General features: G+C 39.5%; 1 protein-coding gene across 1 annotated transcript; it reads right to left on the bottom strand.

The window, feature by feature from the left end:
* Positions 1 to 14,200: 14,200 nt before the first annotated feature.
* LOC148029375 (cytochrome P450 71AU50-like) lies at positions 14,201 to 16,620 on the bottom strand. Its single transcript, XM_087688179.1, has 2 exons — positions 15,589 to 16,620; positions 14,201 to 15,062 (listed from the first exon to the last, which is right to left on the bottom strand). The coding sequence occupies exons 1-2, from the start codon at positions 16,522 to 16,524 to the stop codon at positions 14,433 to 14,435; spliced, it is 1,566 nt and encodes a 521-aa protein (XP_087544305.1). The 5' UTR covers positions 16,525 to 16,620; the 3' UTR covers positions 14,201 to 14,432.
* Positions 16,621 to 22,881: the final 6,261 nt, after the last annotated feature.

Here is a 22,881-nt window from a genome sequence, read left to right as displayed (position 1 = left end):
AACAACAAAAATCGATCAATGAAAATGCTTGTGCTTGCTAGAGATTTTAGAGCACTGTTTGACTTGTTTGACCAATGAATTACAAAGTAAATAAGTATCTATACTTCAAGTTGAAGGCCTGAAGGAAGTGGCAGCTTCAGTTACCCCCGACTGCCTGCCTGACCCTAACCAAGGGGGTTATTGACCGCGCCGAGAACGTGGACCAAACCCGTCGCAAGAGGTCTCTTCCTTGAGCACCACTTGGAGCAGGAGGACGCTTGGGTGCCAGGGGGGCTCTGGCCGTAAATCCCTCACCTTCCGGGTCCGGCACAAGAGGCTAACATGACTCGGGATTGGATCTCGAGGCCCGCATACTAGTCTACGGGCGGAAACTTGGAATAGTGATCCCTGAGGATTGCTGGACAGCCTTCGGGCGAATTGTGGACAAGCCTACAGGCGGAACTCCTTGTATTTCAAAGATAAATATGATGATATGTTAATAAAGAACTTTTCTAATATTGTTTTTCTATGTTACGTGATAAGATTATGTGAAGGAACCAGTGCTTAACAGATTAATTAAAGAAGCTGGATGTTACATGTCCAATTAATGTGTTAGATAACTACATAACTAAAACAAATCGAGGAAAGTGCGGAGGATGGGCCATGGATCCGTCCTACGGTTGGGTGGTCCTGATTGGCCGGGAACTTTTCTCAAATCTCGAAGAATAGCAGGATGAACGTCAAAGGACACGAACAACGAAAGTGTTGACCTAGAGTTATGTCTTACTCGATTTACGCTGTTTTAGGGGAACGGAATGGGATTATGCCTTATGGCAGAGAGGTTGAGCTTTGCATCCCTCTCGTTTCCCATTCTCCTTGAACCAAGTGCAGTGTGAATCTGCTTCGAACCTGGCGTTTTTGCATAAAGTAGTTCGCTTGGGTCCGACGCTAGTTTCTGTTAGGAAATGACCAATCAGGAAAACCCTAATTCCGGTCGATCCTAAGTGGGAACGGCCAGAATACTTCCACTACGTGGCAGACACGGAAAGCCCTAGATCACAAATCCCGTAACATTCCATGGGAGTGTCGGGCGGAACTTTCTAGACATCCTTTCCGATGGACTGCTAAGACGTGTCCTGGATGATACTAGTGGACACGTTACAGTAGGTATTTCTCAAAGAGACAGACCGTATCCACTGCTCCCTGCCTCACGGATTCAATAGAGGACATCTTAATCTCCTTATGTGAGATCCATTGCACCAAAGTCGATAACCTGTAAATGGCCCCGTGTATTTCTGGAGTAAGGTATCTTGTGATCGCGATCGGTAGTACAAACTGCTACAAATGAGAAAGCATTATGAACAATGGCTACACTCCAAATAACAAAATGCGCACGCCAATTACAATCTATTCGTAGTACAAACCTAGCATATCTTATGTCAGTCATGGGATTTTAGCCCTGATAATTGGTCGTCTTTAGAAAATGCAGACCTAAGAGAACGCATCATACCCATCGGAGTGCGGATAGACTTTACTTGCTTCACAATGCGCTATTCTTTAGTAGACAAAACCCAAGGAGCGCGAGGTAGCTGCACACGACCATCAGCACTCGACTGTGGCTAAAGCACCTCCATCTTGCTTACCTCCTTCAAATCCATTCGTGCCCCTATAGTGTCTCTCTTTCCTGTGATGTGGTCCTATAGCAAGCTACCCACATTCTTGAAAATATGCATGGGATCCAACAAGTGGTTGACCTGTAAGTGGGTCCAATATGGCAACTCGTAGAAAACTGAGAACCACCGCATTTCATTTGGATGTGACTCCACGTGGACCATTTTCAGCTCGTACCATCTTGCAGCATTCATATGTGTTGGAGGTCGTCCAAGAAAACCTTCCTTGAGTTCATGACCCTCTGGCAAGAAAGCGGCATGTCCTTGATATACCATCTTCTTCATGGTTTGTGACCTTCCGGAGTCTAACTGTGGCCTTCACAATGGACATGCATGATAACTTGAGGTAACCAGACCTGTTCCAACACCATGACCTAGTGAATACAAGCTTGAACGAGATAAAATATAGATATTACCAATGAGAACGGAAGCCTATTTACTTGAGCACTCTCCGAAACTCGAAAAGTCATGCATTGTCCACATGAGAATGGCTTGAATATTGGCAGACCGTCGACCATCGCGCTTGCTCATATCTTGCACGGCGACCCCCTCCTCCCACAAAATCTTAAGCTCATCGACTAATGGATGAAGATACACGTCCATATTTTTTACTTTGTAGCGGCCGGGGATGAGTAAGCTAAGAATGAGATGTCCTTTCTTCGTAGAAAGCCATGGAGGGATATTGTAGTTGACAAGGACTATAGGCCACACACTGTAAGAAGTGAGCGCAGACCGAATGGGTTTATGCCATCCATTGCAAGACTGAGCCGAAGATTCCTTGGCTCTCGGGCAAAGCCTAGGAATGTATAGTCAATGTGGCCCCATGCGCGTGAATCCGCTAATATTTGTTGAACTCCATCCATGGACCTATTCTGCGCATGTCACATTGTCAAACTTGCCATGCCGGACATATGAAACATGCAGTTTATGCAGGGGATAAGCGAAAAGTGTCTGAAAACTTTTTGAGGGATGGTTTGCCCTTGCAAGTCCTGTCGATACCTGTGAGCACCACACGTTGGACATGTCTCCATAGTCTTGTATTCTCCTCGAAACAGTATGCAATCGTTGATATATGCATGGATGTTGTTGTATTCCATGCCAAGCTTTCGTAAAATATGTCGTGCATCATCACGAGACTCAGGGATGGTATTTGCAGGTGGCAATATATGATATTTTAATAACCTGAAAAAAATCATAAAACACCTTGAAAAATCACAAATGTTTTTAATAATAGTGTTGAAAAGAAATCAACAAAGCGTATGTACAAGGTACCTGAACAACTCGGTCACACTTGCATCGCTCCACCCGTATTTTGCTTGCACACTGAAGAGTGTAAGCAGTGTCTTCGGGCGAGATACTCGGCACCCATCATATAATGGTATGGATGCTTCCTCTAAGTGGATCAGAAGTCTCTACATCCATGGGAATCAATGCATCGATCATTGCCTCCATCTCAGGCTCCAAGATTGTAGGTAGGTCTAGAAGGCTACCTGTCTCCTCTGACATTGATGGTATAGATTGGGCAGTGCCTTGCAAGTGGTGGATTGCCTCATGCACTCCATCCATCGCACACCCATGAACTCTTCTAAGTGGCCACAAAGGGTGCACTCCTCCTTGGGACGAGACGTCATCTCCCTGGATAGAAAATTTGCCAGCCGACGGACCCAATCTTATTGTATATGGTATTCAATTAGCTTGCGAGTACAATGCATAATTGATATTAACTTTTCTTACCGTTTACTGAAAATCCGCAATCACTTGATCAATGATCTCAGATTAAAACTCGCCGAATCATCGTATGTGTTCTATAGACAATCAACGTTTTTGTCTAATTACCAGCTTGCATTGAGAGCAAGAACATGGGACATGCTGATTAAGATACGCCTCACGATCTTGAACAACAGGATCTTCATTGTTTTCCATTTTGTCTACGTTACGACAAACAATTTTTTTTTGTTATCATTCTTTTTTCTTTTTTAAATTGTTCTCCTCTCCTTCTATCTCTCTCTTTTTTTTCCTTTCCTAAATTGTTCTCCTCTCCTTCCATCTCTCTCTTTTTTTTCCTTTCCTAAATTGTTCTCCTCTCCTTCCATCTCTCTCTCTTTTTCTACGTTATGGCCACGACCACGACTACGACCACGACCATGACTATGACTACGACTACGACAACCACGGACATGACCACAATCATGACCACGACCACGATGACTACGACTACGACCACGACCACGACCATGACCACGATGACCACGATTACGACTATGACTATGACTATGACCACGACCACGACCACGACCACGACCAAGACCAAGACCACGACTACGACCACGACCATGACTACAATGACCATGACTACGACCATGACCACGACCACGACGATGACGACTATGACGACCACAACTATGACCACGACTATGACTCTGACTACGACCACGAATACGACCATGACTACGACTACTTATATAGAGATGAAGAGAGAGACAAGAGTTAGGGAGAGAGTAAAGTTAGAGAAGAAGAGGAGAGAAGTGAGAGAGGTAGAAATAGAAAGAGAGATAGAGAGAGAAAAGAGATATGGGGAGATAGAAGGATTTAGGGAGAGTATAGGAAGAGAGAAAGAGGAAAGATTGAGGGAGAGAGAAGGGTTGAGAGAAGAGAGAGGAGAAAGAGAGAGAGATCCGACTAGAGCATTTGACACCTATAGTCAACACACCGTGTAAAACACAAGCACAAATTGACATTGAATTATGGCAAGAAAATCCACCACAAAACAATAGTTGAGGTAGGATTTCAAAGTCTTACTGATTTCAATCAGTCATGGATGCCATACTATGGGTAGGTTGCACTCACTAAGAATAGAATTGGCGATTCACCTCGTCTTCTCTCCATCATCAATAGAATTCTCCTTTACCATTTACAACTCACCCACCTTCTCTCCACACTATTGCACACTACAATCTCTATGAGGGCATGAGATTGGGATCTCCACAGATACCAAAGCATGATACCTAGCTTGATGGTTGCATACATACTACTACTACTCATGGAATAAACCTTAAAATAGTTATTATGCTCAAATATATGCTTGTTAGAGCAGAAATTTGTTCCTAAGACTATTCTAAGGAAGAAAGAGGGTTAATGATAAAAGAGTGTCCTTCCTTGCAAGTGATTTTATACTATATTTTTTAATTAAAATTGATAGTTGAAGATGAGTTTCCTAAGAGATCTTGTGGTGATGTTGTTTTAGTTTTGCGAAGCATATGAATAATGCTGTTTTAGTTTTTTGTATTTGTCTGTTTAAGAAGAGATTGATTTTTATGGAATATCCAAAGTTATTTTTGGATTTATGTTATAGAAAATGAATGTTTTTCTAACTGATAGATTGATTGCCTTTTTTGTATACTTGCATGGTGGAGGCTAGGACAAGCCCCATGTATGAGAGGTCTCTTTGTAGGAAGAACATTATGCTAGGAGGCGCAAGTGTGCTAGGGTACTCTAGCCATATATCCCTTAGGTTTGTTGAGGATCGGCCTAACCCCTATGAGCCTAGGATGAGCTTATTGTAAGGTCTTATTTCCTTTTCTCTCTTTCTCTCCCTCTCTCATTTCCTCTCCCTCCCTCACCCTCACCCTCTCTTTCTCTATTTTCCTATTAGGTTTAATGATTTTTCTCTCTTTTTCTCTCTCCTCTCCCTCTCTCATTTTCTTTTTTCTCTTTCTCTCCCTCTCTCATTTCCTCTCCCTCCCTCACCCTCACCCTCTCTTTCTCTCTTTCCCTATTAGGTTTAATGATTTTTCTCTCTTTTTCTCTCTCCTCTCTCTCTCATTTCCTTTTCTCTCTTCCTCTCCCTCTCTCATTTCCTCTCCCCCCCTCATCCTCACCCTCACCCTCTCTTTCTCTCTTTCCCTATTATGTTTAACATCTTTTCTCTCTTTTTCTCTCTCCTCTCATTCTCTCATTTTTTTCTCTCTCCTCTCTCTATCTCATTTCCTTTTGCTCTCTTCTTCTCCCTCCCTCTCCCTCTCTCATTTCCTCTCCCTCTCCCTCTCCCTCCCTCTTCCTTTCCCATTTCCTCCCCCTCCCCCTCTCCCTCTCTTTCTCTCTCTCTCCCTCCCTCTCCCTCTCTCATTTCCTCCCTCTCCCTCTCCCTCTCCCTCTCTCTCATTTTCCTATTGTGTTTAATGTCTCCCTTCCTCTTCTTTTCCCTCTTCTTTTCCCATTTCCTCCCCCTCTCCCTCTCCCTCTATCATTTCCTCTCCCTCTCTCATTTTCCTATTATGTTTAATGTCTCCCTCTCCCTCTCCCTCTCCCTCTCCCTCCCTCTTCCTTTCCCATTTCCTCCCCCTCTCCCTCTCCCTCTCTTTCTCTCTCTCTCTCTCCCTCCCTCTCCCTCTCTCATTTCCTCCCCCTCCCTCTCCCTCTCCCTCTCCCTCTCTTTCTCTCTCATTTCCTCTCCCTCTCTCAATATACACAAATTATACAAAAAACAAGTAAAAGAGAGAGAGAATGCACTCTTCCTCGCCGGCAGCTCCTCTTTGCCCTCCGTAGACATCCTCCTCTTCTTCACGAACGGCAGTGGCAGTGGCAGTGGCGACGGTGGCAACGAGAAGCCTTCTTTCTCTCTTTCTCTCCCTCTCAGCAAGATGGTCGCTCTCTCTCTCTCTCTCGCTCTCCCTCTCACTCTCTTTGGTGAATGCGCGAAATGTAACGCACTCGGATTTCGGCCCGCGTTTTTTTGCTTTGGGTACCGTCACTATTTGTGTCATTATTTGCATCGCTATTAGCGTCGCAAATGCGACACTAATAGCGATTCAAATAGTGATGCTAATAGCGACGCCGCTATTTGTCGTCGCTAATCGGTGTCGCTATGGCCTAATATCCTTGTACCGCTATTTGTCATCGCTAATTGTTGTCCCTATGGCCTGATATCCTTGTAGTGGATCAAAGACAATACCAGGATAAGGAGAGTTAGCAAATGTTCTACTTTTGTCCCTCAATTTTAGTTCACTCAACAAGGATTGATAAGCAAATCAAGAGTTTCTGTGGATGAGCACCACTTATGTGGAAGGTAGAAAAAGAAAACATGTTTAATTATAGAGAAGATATCTAAACTTTGTTCTCAAGATTTATTTTAGAGAGTATGGAATATAGGGTGTTGAATATTTAGATAACATCTTGTAATGTGCACCCAATGAGTAGTAGAGACGATTGTGTTATTAGGTGGAGAGAAAATTTAAGCAAGGAAAATATGAGTGCATTGACCATGCTCATTTTTTTACAAAGGATACTTTTCAATGAGATTGTAGTCATCCATGGTGAGTTTCACTTTTTTTGGATTGTAATAATGGAATCAAGAAGATAGAGATCACCTTTGATATAAACCTATGTGAGTTTCCAATGTGCTAATGTTTGGAATTTTCTCTATAAGAATAGGACACTAGAAAATTGTTGATAGGAGACTATATTGAGACTATGTTAGTTACTTAGGTCCTATTTCAGGTCAATCCTTGTAGGGTTAATGTGGATCTTCCCCTACAAGGTAGATTCAAGCAATTCAAGGTTACAAATGTTTGGTTATAATTCCAAGAATTGCAATTACCTTGATTACTTCTTGGTGGATGACTAAAAATATATGCTATTGGGATTCATTAGATAGACATATTATATTTGGCTTCAAAGCTTTACCTATACTCATATACATATCATAATGGAACATGCATTACTCTTTGGTAATTCTTGTTCTTGTTTTATATCTATAATGAATATTTTGTTGTGTCAAGCTATAGTATTGTTGAATTTTTCTATCATATGTTAGTTTGATTTATATACATAGTGCCTAATGAGCATGTAAGAAGAGGTAAAAATACCAAGGAGTTGATAATTACATAAAGAAGGGTTTATAAATAGGCATTGAACACACGTGATATAGAGAATATATATATAGTGAGCCCCTTGAGACTTCATTATTTACTTAGGTCTTGTTTCAAGTCAATCCTTATGGGGTTGAAGTGGAGGTTCTCCTATGAGGTAGATTTAAGCAGCTTAAGGTTACAAATGTTTGGTTATTTTGAGGAGTTCTAAATTGCAGTGACCTTGATTACTTCTTGGTGGATGGCTAAAAAAAAAGTGATATCGGGATTCATTAGATAGACATATTATATTTGGCTTCAAAGCTTTATCTATTCTCATGTACATATCATAATGCAACATGCATTACTCTTTTGGTAATTCTTGTTCTTGTTTTATATCTATAATGAATATTTTGTTGTATCAAGTATAGTGTTGTTGATTTTTTATATGTCAATATGTTAGTTTGATTTTTATACACACATTATAAGATACAAAGCTCATACCGACGTTCAAAGTGACACCAATATTCATTAAAAAATTTACCTTGTCGTTGCTAAAATCGTCAGTATAAGTGTCTCTACAAATTGGTTGTAGAGGGTGTCACTTTTTGTGATTCTATTTGCATAGCAATTAGTGACGCTAATAGTGTTACATGCAGTCAAATTTGTGACACAAATAGCGATGGTTACATAGTTTTTTTTTGTCGCAAGGCAGCTTCACCCATAGCATGTGCTGTGTAATCTTCTGCAAAGCAATTACATATTGGATATGCAATCCTCGTCAAGACGGGTGCAAAAATACTTAAAACGAGAAGATTGATAACTCATAAAATTCGTGCAAGTCTAGTGATGACAACTCATGAAATTACATGGAACCATGGTTGGAGATGAGAGCCAAAACAAACATGAAAATCTATATGTAAATATCACAAAGTGTGAATTTATACAAAGGATGATAAGTACATCAAATGAATGCTACATGGGAGATGGGAGAGGTATGCACAGATCATAGGACCAAAAAAGAATATGACGTGTAGTCCTCAAATCCAAGTGCATGCTACAAACCCTCGCCATCTAAAAGCTCATCCTAACGCTTGAACTCTATAAAATGAACAACCAAAAAATAAGTCCCCTATACATAATGCATCATAAAAAAAACTAGTGACTATGGACAATAAAAATGATTGATTTATTGGGCCACCATGTGGGTACAATCTATCGATAAGTGCAATGAGATAGTGTCTCTCTGCATATCGAGTTTCCAAACCTGTGGGATTGTGGTTTTGATGGAGTGCCTCCATCTTGCCTATCTCCTTCAAATCCATTCGTGCCCCTATAGTGTCTCTCTTTCTTATGATGTGGTCCCCTAATAAGCTACCCACATTCTTGAAAATATGGATGAGATCCAAAAAATGGTTAATCTATAAGTGGGTCCAATATGGCAACTCATAGAGAATCAAGAAGAGTCACATTGTGCTTAGATGTGACTCCTTGTGGACCATTTTCAACTCGTACTAGCTTTGGGCATTCATTCATGCTAGAGGTTGTCCAAGAAAACCTTCCCTCAGTTCATGACCCTCCGGTCAGAAAGTGGCGTGTCCTTGATATACCATCTTCTTCATGGTCCATCGCCTTCAGGAGTCTAATTGTGGCCCACACAATGGACATGTATGATAACCTTGAGGTAACCAGACCTCTTGCATCACCCCTATCTAGTCAACACAAACTTGAACGAGCTGTGTTAGATATCACAAACTTGAACACAAACTTGAATGAACCCACTTACTTAAGCACTCCATGAATCCTGAAAAGTCATGCATGGTCCATACGAGAATGACTCGTATATTAGCGGATCGTCAACCATCGTGCTTGCTCATGTCTTCCATAGTGACCCCCTCCTCTCACAAAATCTTGGGCTCATCAATGAGTCTAATGGACAAAGATAGACATCCATGTTCTTGACTTCGTAGCATCCAAGAACGAGAAAGCTAAGGATAAGGTGTCCTTTCTTCGTAGAAAGCCATGGTGGGATAATGTAGTTAATAAGAACCATAGGCCACACACTGTAAGAAGTTGAGCAGAGACCAAATGGATTCACACTATCCATAGCAAGAACAAGCCGAAGATTCCTTGGCTCTCATGCAAATCCTGGAAAGGTGGAGTCAATGTGGCTCCATGTGCGTAAATCTGTTGATATTAGTTGGACTCCATCTATGGATCTATCCTGTGCAGGCCCGCTGTCAAAGTCACTATTCCTTATGTACGAAACATGTGATATATACGTGGTATAAGTGAAAAATATCTGAGAATCTTCTGAGTGATGGTTTGCCCTTGCAAATCCTGTTGATACTTGTGAGCTCCACACTTTGGACATGTCTCTATAGTCCCGTAGTCTCCTCGAAATAGCACACAATCATTGACACATGTATGAATGCTGTTATAGTCCATGCCAAGCTTTCACAACACCAATCGTGCATCATCATGGGATTGAGGCAGCATTATGTTTCTAGGTGGTAAGATATGATACTTTAGCAACCTGAAAAAAAATCAAAAGATGCCTTGAAGAGCACAAGAGGTGTTTTTAATTTTATAATAGAGTCAAAAAAATCAATGGACACCCATAAAATTTTCTAATGGCTAGTAATAGGTGCATTCCTTGGGATGAAGCGTCACCCCTTTGTACAAATTTCATGGTTGTATATGAAATTCAATCACTTTGCAAATGTAAAGCATGATTGATACACACTTTTCTTATCGTTCGCTCAAAGTCTAAGATCGCCTAGTCAATGATATTTGATTGAAACTCATTGACTCGTCGTACGTGTTTTATGGACAAGCGATACTTTTGTATGATTGCTAGCTTGTATTGAGTGCAAGGACACGAGACAAGTTGATTAAGATACGTCTTGCAATCTTGGACATCGTGATCATCATTGTTTTCCATTTGGTCAAACAATAGGTTTTTGTTTCCCTCATTGGTGATCTTATTCCATTTTAATCTCTACTTCTCTTTCTATCCCTTTCTTTTTTTTGTTTGCCTCCATCCATCTCTCTTTGTCCATTTGGCTCTCTTCATCATTCTTTGTTTCTCTCCCCACCCCTCTTTCTCTCTCTCTCTCTCTCTCTCTCTTTTCATTTTCCTCCCTTCATCCTTCTTCGTTTCTCTCTCCCTCCCTCTCTCTCAATGTTTCTTTCCCTCCCCCATTTTCCCTCCCACTCTCACTTCTCCTCTCTTTTTCTTTCCCTCTGATCTTCTCTCTATTTCTTTCTCTTTTTCTCTCCACTCTCACTCAACGCATCTTCTTACAATTAAAATGAAAGATAGAAAATAAAAAACTTATAGACATTGAAAGACCCTCTCTTCCCACCTTTCTTTGTGTCTCTCTTTATTTACTACCATTACATTCTCTCAAACTCTCTCGGTGTTTCCATTTTTCTCTCTCGTTCTCTCTCACTCTCTATTTATCGTTCTCTCTATATCTCTCTTTTTCTCCCTAGCTTCCTCCCTTTTTCTCCCCCTCCCTCTCTCTCTTTTCTTTTCACTATCCTTTCTCTCCTTAACCGACCCTTTTCTTCCATCTCTTTCTTCATTGTCTATTTCTCTTTCTCTTCCCCTCTCTTTCTTTCTCTCTTTCCCTTCTTTGTTGCTTCTCTTTGTTTCTCTCCTCCCCTCATTGTTTCTTTCACTCATTCTCCTCTCTCCCTCCCTTTATTTCTCATTTCTCTTTCTCTTTCTCTCTCTCTCTCTCTCTCTCTCTCTCTCTCTCTCTCTCTCTCTCGTTCTCTCTTCCTCTTCCTTCCTTCTTCTCCCTCCTTCATTTCCTCTCTTTCTCTTTCTCTCTCTCTCTTTCAATGCATCTCATTACAAAGAAAAAAAAAAGGAAGAAAACACAAAAAAGGCAAGAAGAGGTAATGTACCTACCACAAAGGCTTGAGGATGAATTCTTTTCTACCTCCTCTTCGTGACATCCCTTCTTTCTCCCTTGTACACTTCTCTCTCTTCTTCACGTACGGTGGTGGTGGTGGTGAAGAGCTCTTATTGTCTCTCTTTCCCTCTTCCTCTCCCTCTCCCTCTCAAGGTGATGAACTCTCTCACTCCCTCTTTTACTCTCTCTTGAAAATGTTTGCGGGGAAAAATGCTGCACTTGGGTTTTCACTACTTTTTTTCCTCAGACCAATATCACTATTGGCATCACAATTAGCGTCACTAATTAATTTAGCAATGCAGATAGTGATGCTATTTGCGACACAAATAGCGACATCACTATTTTGTATCGCAAATCGGCATGGCTATGTCCCCATTCCCTTGTAGTGACATTGCCTAATGAGCATGTAAGAAGGGGCAAAAATACCAAGAAGCTAGTAATTACATAAAGAAGGGTTTATAAATAGGCCTTGAATACACGTGATATAGAGATGATATACATATAGTAAACCCCTTGAGACTATATTATTTACTTAGATCCCATTTCAAGTCAATCCTTGTGGGGCTAAGGTGGAGCTTCCCCTACAACGTAGATTCAAGCAATTTAAGTTTACAAATGTTTGGTTAGTCCAAGGAGTTGTGAATTACAGTTATCTTGATTACTTCTTGGTGGATGACTAAAAATATATGCTATCAGGATTCATTAGATAGGTATATTACATTTGGCTACAAAGCTTGATCTATACTCATGTACATATCATAATGCAACATGCATTTCTTTGGTAATTCTTGTTCTTGTTTTATATCTGTAGTAGTGAATATTTTTTTGTGTTAAGCTATAATATTGATGATTTTTTCTATGATATGTTAGTTTGATTTGTATATACAATGGCCTAATGAGCATGTAAGAAGGGGTAAAAATATCGAGGAGCTATTAATTACAAAATTGTGATTCTACCCACAGTTCCATAACTAGAGACTCTTGATTTTTTTTTCCTACAAATGGTGTGTCTATCTATATGCTTGTAATCGCATTTATATTGCTACATGAGAATTGCTTACTAAGAATATTTAAATTCATGTTCAAGCTCCCATGAAAATTTCATTCAAACATGTTTAAGATCATGCTTACTTATTACAATTAAATACAATTTTAGATGCGAGTAAGTTGATGCATGCTTAAACTCCAGTCCCCTAAGTTTTTCTTAAAGTTCATAAAATGCATCTATTTGATAGTTGATAAGCCTAATCCCTTGTATAAATGTACCATAAAAATAGTATTGGTGACATGTAAGTAAAAAATATAACATTTCTATAATGTAGTGTCAAATATGCGATATGAGATGGCAATACTAGTTTGTTGTTATATTGGTGTGGCTTAACAAATCCTTAGGGAACTATTGTAAGGTAAATTTGGTGACCAATTCTAACACAAGGTGATAGAGGATATAACTTAAAAGTAAATTAAATCTTGGCATACTATGAGGTCCTAAAATTGAGCAAACATAGATGTACTAGTTGCATAGGAGGAATGCTCCATTATAAAGAGTAGATGATATCTCAACTCTCATTTTCTATGGAAAGCTAAGGAAGTGAAGGGAAAAACCTTATAAGCATATCATGATTCAATTAGACAAATACTTAGGGTTGCCTCTTTCTTCAGTCATATACTATAGGAACCATCGAAAGCCAGTCTTGCCATTCTAGATATGTTGGAGTTTTAGATACCCAAATTCATCACATATATCCGAGGGGGTCCACATTATAGAACATGTAAGATACCACATGAGTTCAAAAGAAAGAGTATTATATTTAGTAAAATTCATAGGACTATATTTACGAAAGAGGTTTTTAAATTACACTTTGAAAAAAATTCGTAAGTTTAATAAAGTAAAATGGATCATTTTAAGACCTTGTAGTATGTGAAGAAAGGGTATTTTTTAATATCCTTCGAACACACATTATATAAATGATTTCTTATAGGTGGCTCCCTCGGAATTTATATATGGTCTTATAAGCATATATACAAGAATTATATGTGATTTTTTATAGAGAGATTATGTTTAATATCGATTTTCATCCATTGAAAGGTGAATTGTGGAGGCTCATCATTCGTATAATTATTTGCTAATTTGTCATTATCCGTGTTTGAGAACTTGTTGAAGGATAGATGAAATAATGATGAAATGGTTTTTGTGTGTTGTGAGCTTATCGTATAACTAAACTAGATAATGATTTCGTACGCTTAATTTGAAAATGCAATTATCATTTTTGTTTTCAAAACTTACACCTATTCATCTACATCCATATGCATCCCTTTTTCATAACAAATTTGCTATGACATATCTTCCTCTAAAATAAGTTCACCCTATCTTTAGCATTTCTGTGGTGCATATGGCAAAAAATATCTAAATTTAGATCAAATATTTAAAAGCATCCAAATGAAAAGCTCACTTTTATATGAGGCGTGTTCTTTTCTATGTGCATATTCATTTTGCAAGAGGGATTATGCCTTGACATTGGTCGCATCATGTGATTCTAATCATAGTCAAGTAAACAAAGAACTCATGAATGGTACATGTAGCTTTTAATATATGTGCTCACACAAACGATAAATATACTATTCAATAGAAATATTATTACTTGAGTGCCACTCTGAAAGCGTATGCGATCCTTTTTAGAGAGAGCGACGTTGTGCACCAAGCAAAGAGCACAATGCTTCGTAATATGCTTTCCTTTTGAGAGAGAGCGACGTTGTGCACCAAGCAAAGAGCACAATGCTTCGTAATGAGTTCTTGCAAGTGGAGCAAAGCTTTTGAGTAATTTCATCTATAGAATGCCAAGCATGCTTGTGAAAATCGATTTAGTTGGCTACAATAGTTGGCTACAAAAAGGATGCAATTTTGATCTAATTCCATATCGTTATTAAAGCTGTATGGATGCTGCCATGGCAACACTGGAACGTGGGTCATACGATCGGGCATTCACAAATCGAATGGTAGGGATTTTGATCTAATGGGATATTGTGATTGAAGATGCATTGATGCGCAGGGTGGGGGTTGCGATGAGTGGGTGTACGCGATGCACCACTGCTGATGTTATTGCAGACATGTCTGCTTGGGTCTGGCCATCGGGCATTCTCCAATCGAAACAATGGACAAGATTGGCGATGGCGAGCTCAAGGTTGGACAGGGCAAAAGGGGCACCTGGGCAAGTCCTCCTGCCTGAGCTGAAGGGGATCCACCAGAATTGCTGACTAGGGTCTTGATCTCCCAGTGTCAGAAACCTCTCGGGCCAGAACCTGTTTGGATCCTTCCAGGTGGCAGGGTCCCTCCCAATCGCGTATACATTCACCAACAACCTCGTCCCCTTCGGAAGATCGTAGCCCATGACCTTGCAATCCTCCGTGGCCATGTGTGGAACCATCAGAGTCACAGGTGCATGCAGGCGCAAGGTTTCCTTCACCGTGGCGGCCACATACGGCAGCTTCTCCAGGTCTGTCGCTTCCACCATCCTCTCCCTTCCCACAATCTTCTCTATCTCGGCCTGAAGCTTCTTCAGAACCGTGGGGTTATTGAGGAGCTCTGCCATGGCCCAGTCCATTGTTCCAGACGTAGTGTCGATTCCAGCTCCAACCAGATCCTACATTCAAGCAAGGAAGGGTGAAAGAGGGTGATTAGGTTGAACATCACGAAAACCGTAGTGAAATACTAAATGGAGAAGGGGAGTAATGCCTTTGAAGTGCATAGACGTGTCTACGAAACACACTCACTGACTGACCGACTCACTCACACAACACTCTCAGTCTGGTCACTCACTCACTCACACGCAGACACGTGCACATACTCAGGCACACACATACAAACACGAGTACGCACGCACGCACTCACACACACACACACACACACACACACACATCTCTCTCTCTCTCTCTCTCCCCTCGACACACACACACACTCTCTGTCCCCCCGGCACCCCCCTCTCTCTCTCTCTCTGTTTTCGTGATCCTACCATCATACACCCCTTGACAGCCGGACACACACACACACACTCTCTGTGTCTCTCGAGTCTCTGTCTCTCTCTCCCCCCCGACACACACACACACTGTCTCTGTCCCCCCGGCACCCCCCCTCTCTCTCTCTCTCTCTCTCTGTTTTCGTGATCCTACCATCATACACCCCTTGACAGCCGGACGGCTCATGAAGGGGTCCGAGAGAAACGCGTCGAGGATGTCCGCCGGAGGATTCTCATCACTAAGGCCTCGCAGGTGCTTGCGCTGCTCCTCGCGCTCCGAAATCACGGACTCCCACAAAGCATCGACATCACGGTGCAGCTGATCAAAGGATTTCTTCACACGTCCGTCCAGGAACCCCAGCCAAGGGATGAAGTCGCCCAGCACGGGCGCCACGAACAGCGCGGTGGAGCGCTGGGCGAGCTCCTTCAAGGTGGCCCCGCCGCCCACCACCTCGGACATGGGGCGGCGGAGGAGCATGCGGCACACAAGGTCCTCCACCATCCGGGACATGGCATGTGTCAGGTCCACGCTGGCTCCCGCACGTGCGAGGGGCACCAGGCCCTGGAGGAGGCGGCCCAGCTCCTGTCTCCGGAGCGGCTGAGTCTCCTGCACCCTCGCGGCGCTCAGGAGCAGCGACGTGGCCACCTTTCTGACGTGGCGCCAGTGGGGCCCGTTCGGCGCCAGTATGAGGACGTTGGCCTGCCCGAACTGGGCGCGCTCTACGAACTCCAGGGGCGGCCGGCTGGCGAAGGCGATGTCGTGGGTCTGCAGGAACTCTCGGGCCACGTCCGCGCTCGAGGCCACCACCATGGGCTTCGACCCCAGGCGCAGGCACATCAGAGGGCCGTACTTCTCCGCCAAGCTCGCCAAGCGCACGTGCGGCAGATTGCCCATGAAATGCGGCAGGTTCCCCACCACCGGCAACGGCCAGGGCCCCGGAGGAAGCCGACGCCGCCGCTGCGTCCATCCCTTGAACGCCCATGCAAATAACAGCACTCCACACACGGCGATAAGCCAGCTCGTGCTGCTGGTCGGCGGCCAATAGCTGTGGACAACGTCCATCGGCGAACTACGTGCAGATTGATGCATAATGTCAAGCTATTGGCTTGTGACACGGAGAACACTTGCTGCAGTGTTTGTTGCACTCGGTAACACTTTGCCGATTGCAACACCACGTATAGTTATGCCGCCCCTTTTATAGCAACTTCGAGGATCGAAGAAGGTGTCTGTCTGCCTACGGCACATGCAAATCACCCCTGGTTTTAAACTGTTGAAACGTTGAAAGTCTAATTCGTGATGTCTTACGATTCTTAAAACAAGTGATCCGTACAAAAATCAAGCAATCACTCAAGTATTTCAACATGATTCATTGTTTTCAAAGATCCCATCTCTTTTTACATGTTTTACAACATATAAAGTCCTCGTCCTCACATGCTGCTGACATACGTAGTGTGATCATAACAGATACAATAAGGCCTTTGATGGTTTGAAGTTCTTAGTTATACGTCACAAGCACCACACTAAGTATACCTAAACTAGGTATACTTTCATGGATCTTTTCACACTCGAGTTGTTGCTATACCACTATCTCTTGAATGCCCATGAGATAACATTATCCCACACATGGAAATAAGCCATGTGCTTTTGATCAATGACAGTACCTTAGATTCAACAAATTCCATTAAAGAAGATGTAGGCAAAAACTATTAGGGCATGCAAAGTATAATATTTCTTTTATTCATGCTGGGCTTTTTGAATTTATGACTTTAGGGAATATTAGGGCATGCAAAGTATAATATTATTTCTTTTATTCAAGCTAGACTTTTTGAATCTATGTCTTTACGGAAACAAAAGTGCATATGGTATCTTCTTGTTGTTATTCAATGACGCATGCCTAATGACAATTTAAGCCCCCAAACTCAAATCTCCCCAAGCTTAACTTGATGCTCAACAAGTTGTGCAAAATACAATTGGCCTCATGTGAGACATATTCAATTTTCATTACTTTCAAAAGTAGATGCTCCTTTTACATGAAATTTTAGCGAAGGCCTACTCTACAAATATATACCAAAATGAGAGAAAACCCATGGGCTATAGATCTATTTGCTAATAGTGATCATAAGGGTTGGTCCCAAATTCTAAAGTATACATCTTAAGCACCATATTAAGTTACCCATAACTCTCTCTCTCTCTCTCTCTCTCTCTCTCTATATATATATATATATATATATATATATATATATATATATATATATATATATATATATATATATATATATGAATGAGAAGCATGCAACGTGACATCTAATGACATAACACTTGATGGATTTTGAATCAAATGTATAGGGACACATGGTCAACTTGTACAACATTCCTATAATATAGAATTTCTCATTATTGAAAGTGTAGCTACAAAATGGAAATTTGAAATCTATGAGAGAGAGAGAGAGAGAGAGAGAGAGAGAGAGAGAGAGAGAGAGAGAGAGAGAGAGAAGTGGTGGTGGTGGTGTTGAGGATTAAGAGAGATTAGTGGTGGTGGTGGAGGGTGATGGTGGTGCTAGTGGTGGTGTAAATGATGGCTATTGCAAAGGGGGTGGTTGCAACAAAAGTGGAAAAAGTGAACTATGTGGAATAAAGATTGGAGGGTTTCCAAAAAAAGATCGCTCAAAAGCTCACTTCTCACATATACTCCAAAAACACACACGGCTAGTTTAAGGTGGCTCAATCAGTGAGGAACTAATTCATTGAGATAGAGAAGATTGAATAGGTTAGATTAGGATCAAAGAAGAAGAAAACTCAAAACTCAAGAAAACACAAAAGAATTCGAAACAAAAACATAAAGCTCAAAACTAAAAGTTGCAAAAACACAATTCTTGCTTGAAAACTTTTGTATGATATCATTGTGATTGGAAGAATTGTTGTTGTTATCATGATTGTTTATGTCCCAATGTTGTGTACACATTGAAGAAATGAATGTGTGCAAAACTCAAAATTAAAAAAAAACACAAATATATAAGACCCAAAGCACAAAACTCAAACTCTAATGGTTGATGCAAAGTTTATGTACAATCACTATTTTCATTGTTCAATGAGTAGACAATATGGGTAAAATTTGAAAAGGGCACATATTGAACCCTTGTAAATCCTTGACTTTTGGGATTTTGACATGGTTGAAAAACATGAGATAGGACTTAAGGAAGCATACAGGACTAGAGGCAACAAAGAATATGGCTTGAGTTTGCACGTGGAAGTACATAGTAAACTCAGATGAATATATATATATATATATATAGGCACAAATACACACACATGTACACATGCATACAAACACACATGCCTACAATATGTACACACACACACACAACTTCTTCTTGCTTTTTCTCTACACACTTATATATCTACACACATACACATGTACTACCTATTCTTTCTCTTTCTCTTCCACACACACACACACACACACACACACACGCACGCACGCACGCACGCGCACGCACACACACACATTGATATCTTTTCCTAACACCTTCTCTTTCTCCTTCCTCACATAAAGTGCACCTAGTCCATGTGTTATTTCTAGATTCTAACAGAATAAATAGTTGGGCCAACTAGCTCTTCACTTGGTAACACATCTATGCCTTTGTTGTTTAGCATAGTTGTGTGCCAAGCATTGTCCATTGCAGAGCTATCTTTGATATTTGGCATGGCTATTTGACAAACATATATATCATCTCTAGCTTTGATCCTATACACTATGGTTGCTTAGACCTCTAACACTATACATATAACTTATCTTAGACATGGGTATATTACTTTGTTCTTTTATTTTTTATTGAAGACCTATAACCTAGCACCTAAACCTAGATTGCTTTTGACTATGATTTATATGGTATGTAATGGCTTTTACATTTTCTTGAAATTAATTAGATTAAAGCATACAACATCCACTAAATTTATATATTTCAATAACACTAATATAATCATGGTACTCCTTACATGTTGTGGGATTATGCATGCATATTTAAAACTTAGTTTATTATTGGATTTGCCACTTAGGTTTTTCTTGGATTTGGCAATTGTTTAACAAAGCTAAGTAGAAGGTGTGCCATTCTAGATATACATGCCTAAATCCTAAGTCATTTTGATAGTGAGACCTATCAATGATACATACTTCATCATCATCTCTCCCTCTACATTGAACTCATATTCAAGGCCATCTTTATAATCACATCTATTGCTTCTAAATTTTAATATATTCGCAATGTGTGAGTTGTTTTCATGATCAATATTTAGTTAAAATTTGTCAAGATAAGTGGGTCCTGAAGAAGGTTGTCATTATAAGTGTAATGGTAGGCTCCTAGGTGGCATTATTACTTTGAATGATGACTTTTAAATGATTTTATCCAATTGTTCAATGTTTATCTAGATTATAGTCAAATAACCAAATAAAATACATTTCGATTGAAATGCCTTTTGAACAAAAGTGTTTCACTTGAAAAGCGATAGGTATAAAAATTAGATTTCAAAATATTTTCACTCAATTGAAAAGCTTTGGATTAAGTTTTCTTCTTCTTGTACCTTCCAACATAGCATCGTATGCCTTTAGTCAGTACTTTCTTTTGCAATGCCCTTTTAATAGGTGGCTTTTATTATTGATTTTATTGTTTGAATCTTATTCATTATTTTTAAATACCTTTATAATGTTACAAGTTTATCCAACACTTCAAAACTATTTTTAAATCTTATTTGTAAGTTTATAATACTTTTGTTGTGTTAGAGGTTTATTGCACCTTCAAAAATACTTTTTAAAATTTTAATATAGATATTTATCTGACACTTCAAAAGTATTTTTAAATTTATGTCTATTTTTGTATGTGTTAAAGGCTTGCCTCGCACTTCAGAATTGGGATATTATGTTAACTATTTGTGTTATAATGTTATATTAAAGACTTGTACTCATACTCATAACAAAAGCAAAAGACTTACTTGAATTTACTATTGCTAGTGTTCAAGGCTTGCACCCATATTTCAATACTAAGTCTAAGCAATAAAACATTCATTTTTGCATGTGTTAAAGGCTTATCACACACTCCAAAAATGAATTTAAATTGTGTGGTGCTTATATTTGTATTATGTTAGAGGCTTGAACTCACACTCACAATATAAACAAAAGATTTGATTTCATTTGCTATTGCTAGTGTTATCTGAATAACTTCTCTTAGTTTTCACTATATTGAATTTTTATGGCTACTTCTATTCTAAATCCCAAGGCAACACCCAACATGAGCCTACCTTGCTATCCTCAAACAAGTGACCGTCGAGCACTAAGCCCTTCCACATGGTAATTGACTTATGCGTATCCTGATGCAAATGTACTTTTCTAAGAGCAATTTGGTAAACTTTGTTTAGAGGTAACTTTTAGACCTAGGGTTTCTATTCTTATTTGTTCTTGTATAGGGCTTAGGGCATATTCATTTTTCACTTGTCTATTTTGTGTATGAGATAACTTTAAATCTTTGGATTTTCTTGTATAGGGTTTAGGGTATATTTGTTTTTCACTTGTCTATTTGTTGCATGAGATAACTTTAAATCTTTGGATCCTCCTAATTTAACTTTAACCTTGTTTTAGTGATTACACCATGTAGTGTATAAAGTTCAAATATTTATCGGACTCTCTTTCATTTGATCTCCATTCCATTATCTTTGATCACTTGGGATATATGTGGACTATTGATTTTGGCAAATGTAGTGTATGTGGACTCCTATGATTTGACTATGTTAACATATTGGAAAGATGCTACCTTTAAGTGCTTGTAGATAGTGATGGTAGATCAATCATGCTTTACTTTATTGAGGCCTACCATTGGATGGGTTAAGCCAATGGCAGGTCTCACCTTCGATAATAAACTACATTATTAAATCCTTATCCCATTTCTTGGATATCAAGATATTAAAACATGTTGATGACTAGCCAATTCCTATGAAAGGTTCAATCTAAGGATGTGTATAAAGAATTTGCTATTACATAAGATAACATTGTTCTCGAAGAGCTGTAACATTGACCATAGTCTGTATAGCACTTGAAGATATAGAAAAGCACTCTTAGTTCTAGTGTAACTTGATTGTTAATTGTAGTGTTGAAATATTTGGGCTTGTGTACTTCTACTGTTAAGTAAGCTTAAGTATTTCTAGTTATAAGCATTGTGATATTTTTTATATAGGTAGAGATATTAAAGAGGGAGACCTAAAAGTAAGAATAAGTGAATAAAATGGTTTTGGTAAGGGTAGTACATGACACACAATAACTTAGGTTATAGAACATGTACCGTTTAATCCAAGCTAATATTTGGTAGCTTTGAGTTCTGATATATCATATGTAAGCCAAACTTTGGCTTCCAAAGCTTTATCTAAAACTCATGTACATATTTCAATCCAAAGAATATTGCTATTTAGTCATTCTCAATTTTTTCCATAATCTTCTTAGTCATTTTCTTGTATTAAGCTATGTTGTTGTGTGCAATATTGTATAGCATGTGTGTTCTATTCACATAAACAATAACATACAAGAAGAGGCAAAAAGAAAAAAAAAAACAAGAAGCTATTGTTAGCATAACTATGGCTAGAGCCAATGTTCTACAACCAACATCTTCCTAGTTTTTTTTGTTTATATAGAGCATCTCTATTTTTCTATTTAACAGAGCATGAAAATTGTAGGCATATTATATTTAAACAGCCATTTAAATTACCATGAAAATGTGTTAAAAATTGTGCTTTTTTTGTGAAATACACATGACTATATAGGTTTGTCTATAAATGCAATGTTAAATGCGATCTTAGATGCATATGTAAGGTTTTTTAAAGAGTTTAAAAAATGTGTTAATGTGACCGGCCATCTATGGCCCTAATCTCTTGTAGTATAATACACTAGAAAAACCTAATCTAAGGACATATATACATCTAGAAAAAAAAATTAATACAGTAGTCCACATTTGTCTTCATACTGTAGAGTCAATGTTACACAATTTAATTTAAAAGGTGGCTAAAGTATGCTTAATGAGATATTTAGCTCTAGTCATCAAACAAGACATATTATATGATTAGAATCGTCAAAGTCCAATATCATGTAATTTACAATTGATCAAGCATAAACAAAACTTTATGGTTATTAACCAACTTTGGACAAGGTACTTAGAATGTATAAATAAGGAGTGAATCCATAAGAGTGAAAGTAGGTTGACACTTACCACATAGCAATGGTTGATGGACAATGGTGAGATGCACAAATCTAGCATGTGTTAACTAGACCTAAAGACTATCTAGAATTCACTATTTCTTATCATAATACATATAAATGGAAAGCTCTTCAAGCAAAGAATCTAGATTTGTATTTGGCAAAGTATGATTTGATTAGCAAAATTTTTAATTTATGTCTAGTTTGTTAAAATA

Source organism: Lygodium microphyllum, chromosome 11 (assembly GCF_053477565.2).
Source record: "Lygodium microphyllum isolate KBCC chromosome 11, Lygodium_microphyllum_v1.1.10, whole genome shotgun sequence".
NCBI classification, from domain to species: domain Eukaryota; kingdom Viridiplantae; phylum Streptophyta; class Polypodiopsida; order Schizaeales; family Lygodiaceae; genus Lygodium; species Lygodium microphyllum.
Note: the sequence above shows the minus strand (reverse complement) of the source record. Positions and strands in the feature narration are given on the sequence as shown.

Excerpts from the sequence above, each read along its gene's own strand:
- LOC148029375 (XM_087688179.1), bottom strand. The coding sequence starts at position 16,524 with ATGCATCAATCTGCACGTAGTTCGCCGATGGACGTTGTCCACAGCTAT. Across the intron at positions 15,063-15,588 it reads CTGTCAAGGGGTGTATGATG|GATCTGGTTGGAGCTGGAAT; the intron begins GTAGGATCACGA and ends GCTTGAATGTAG.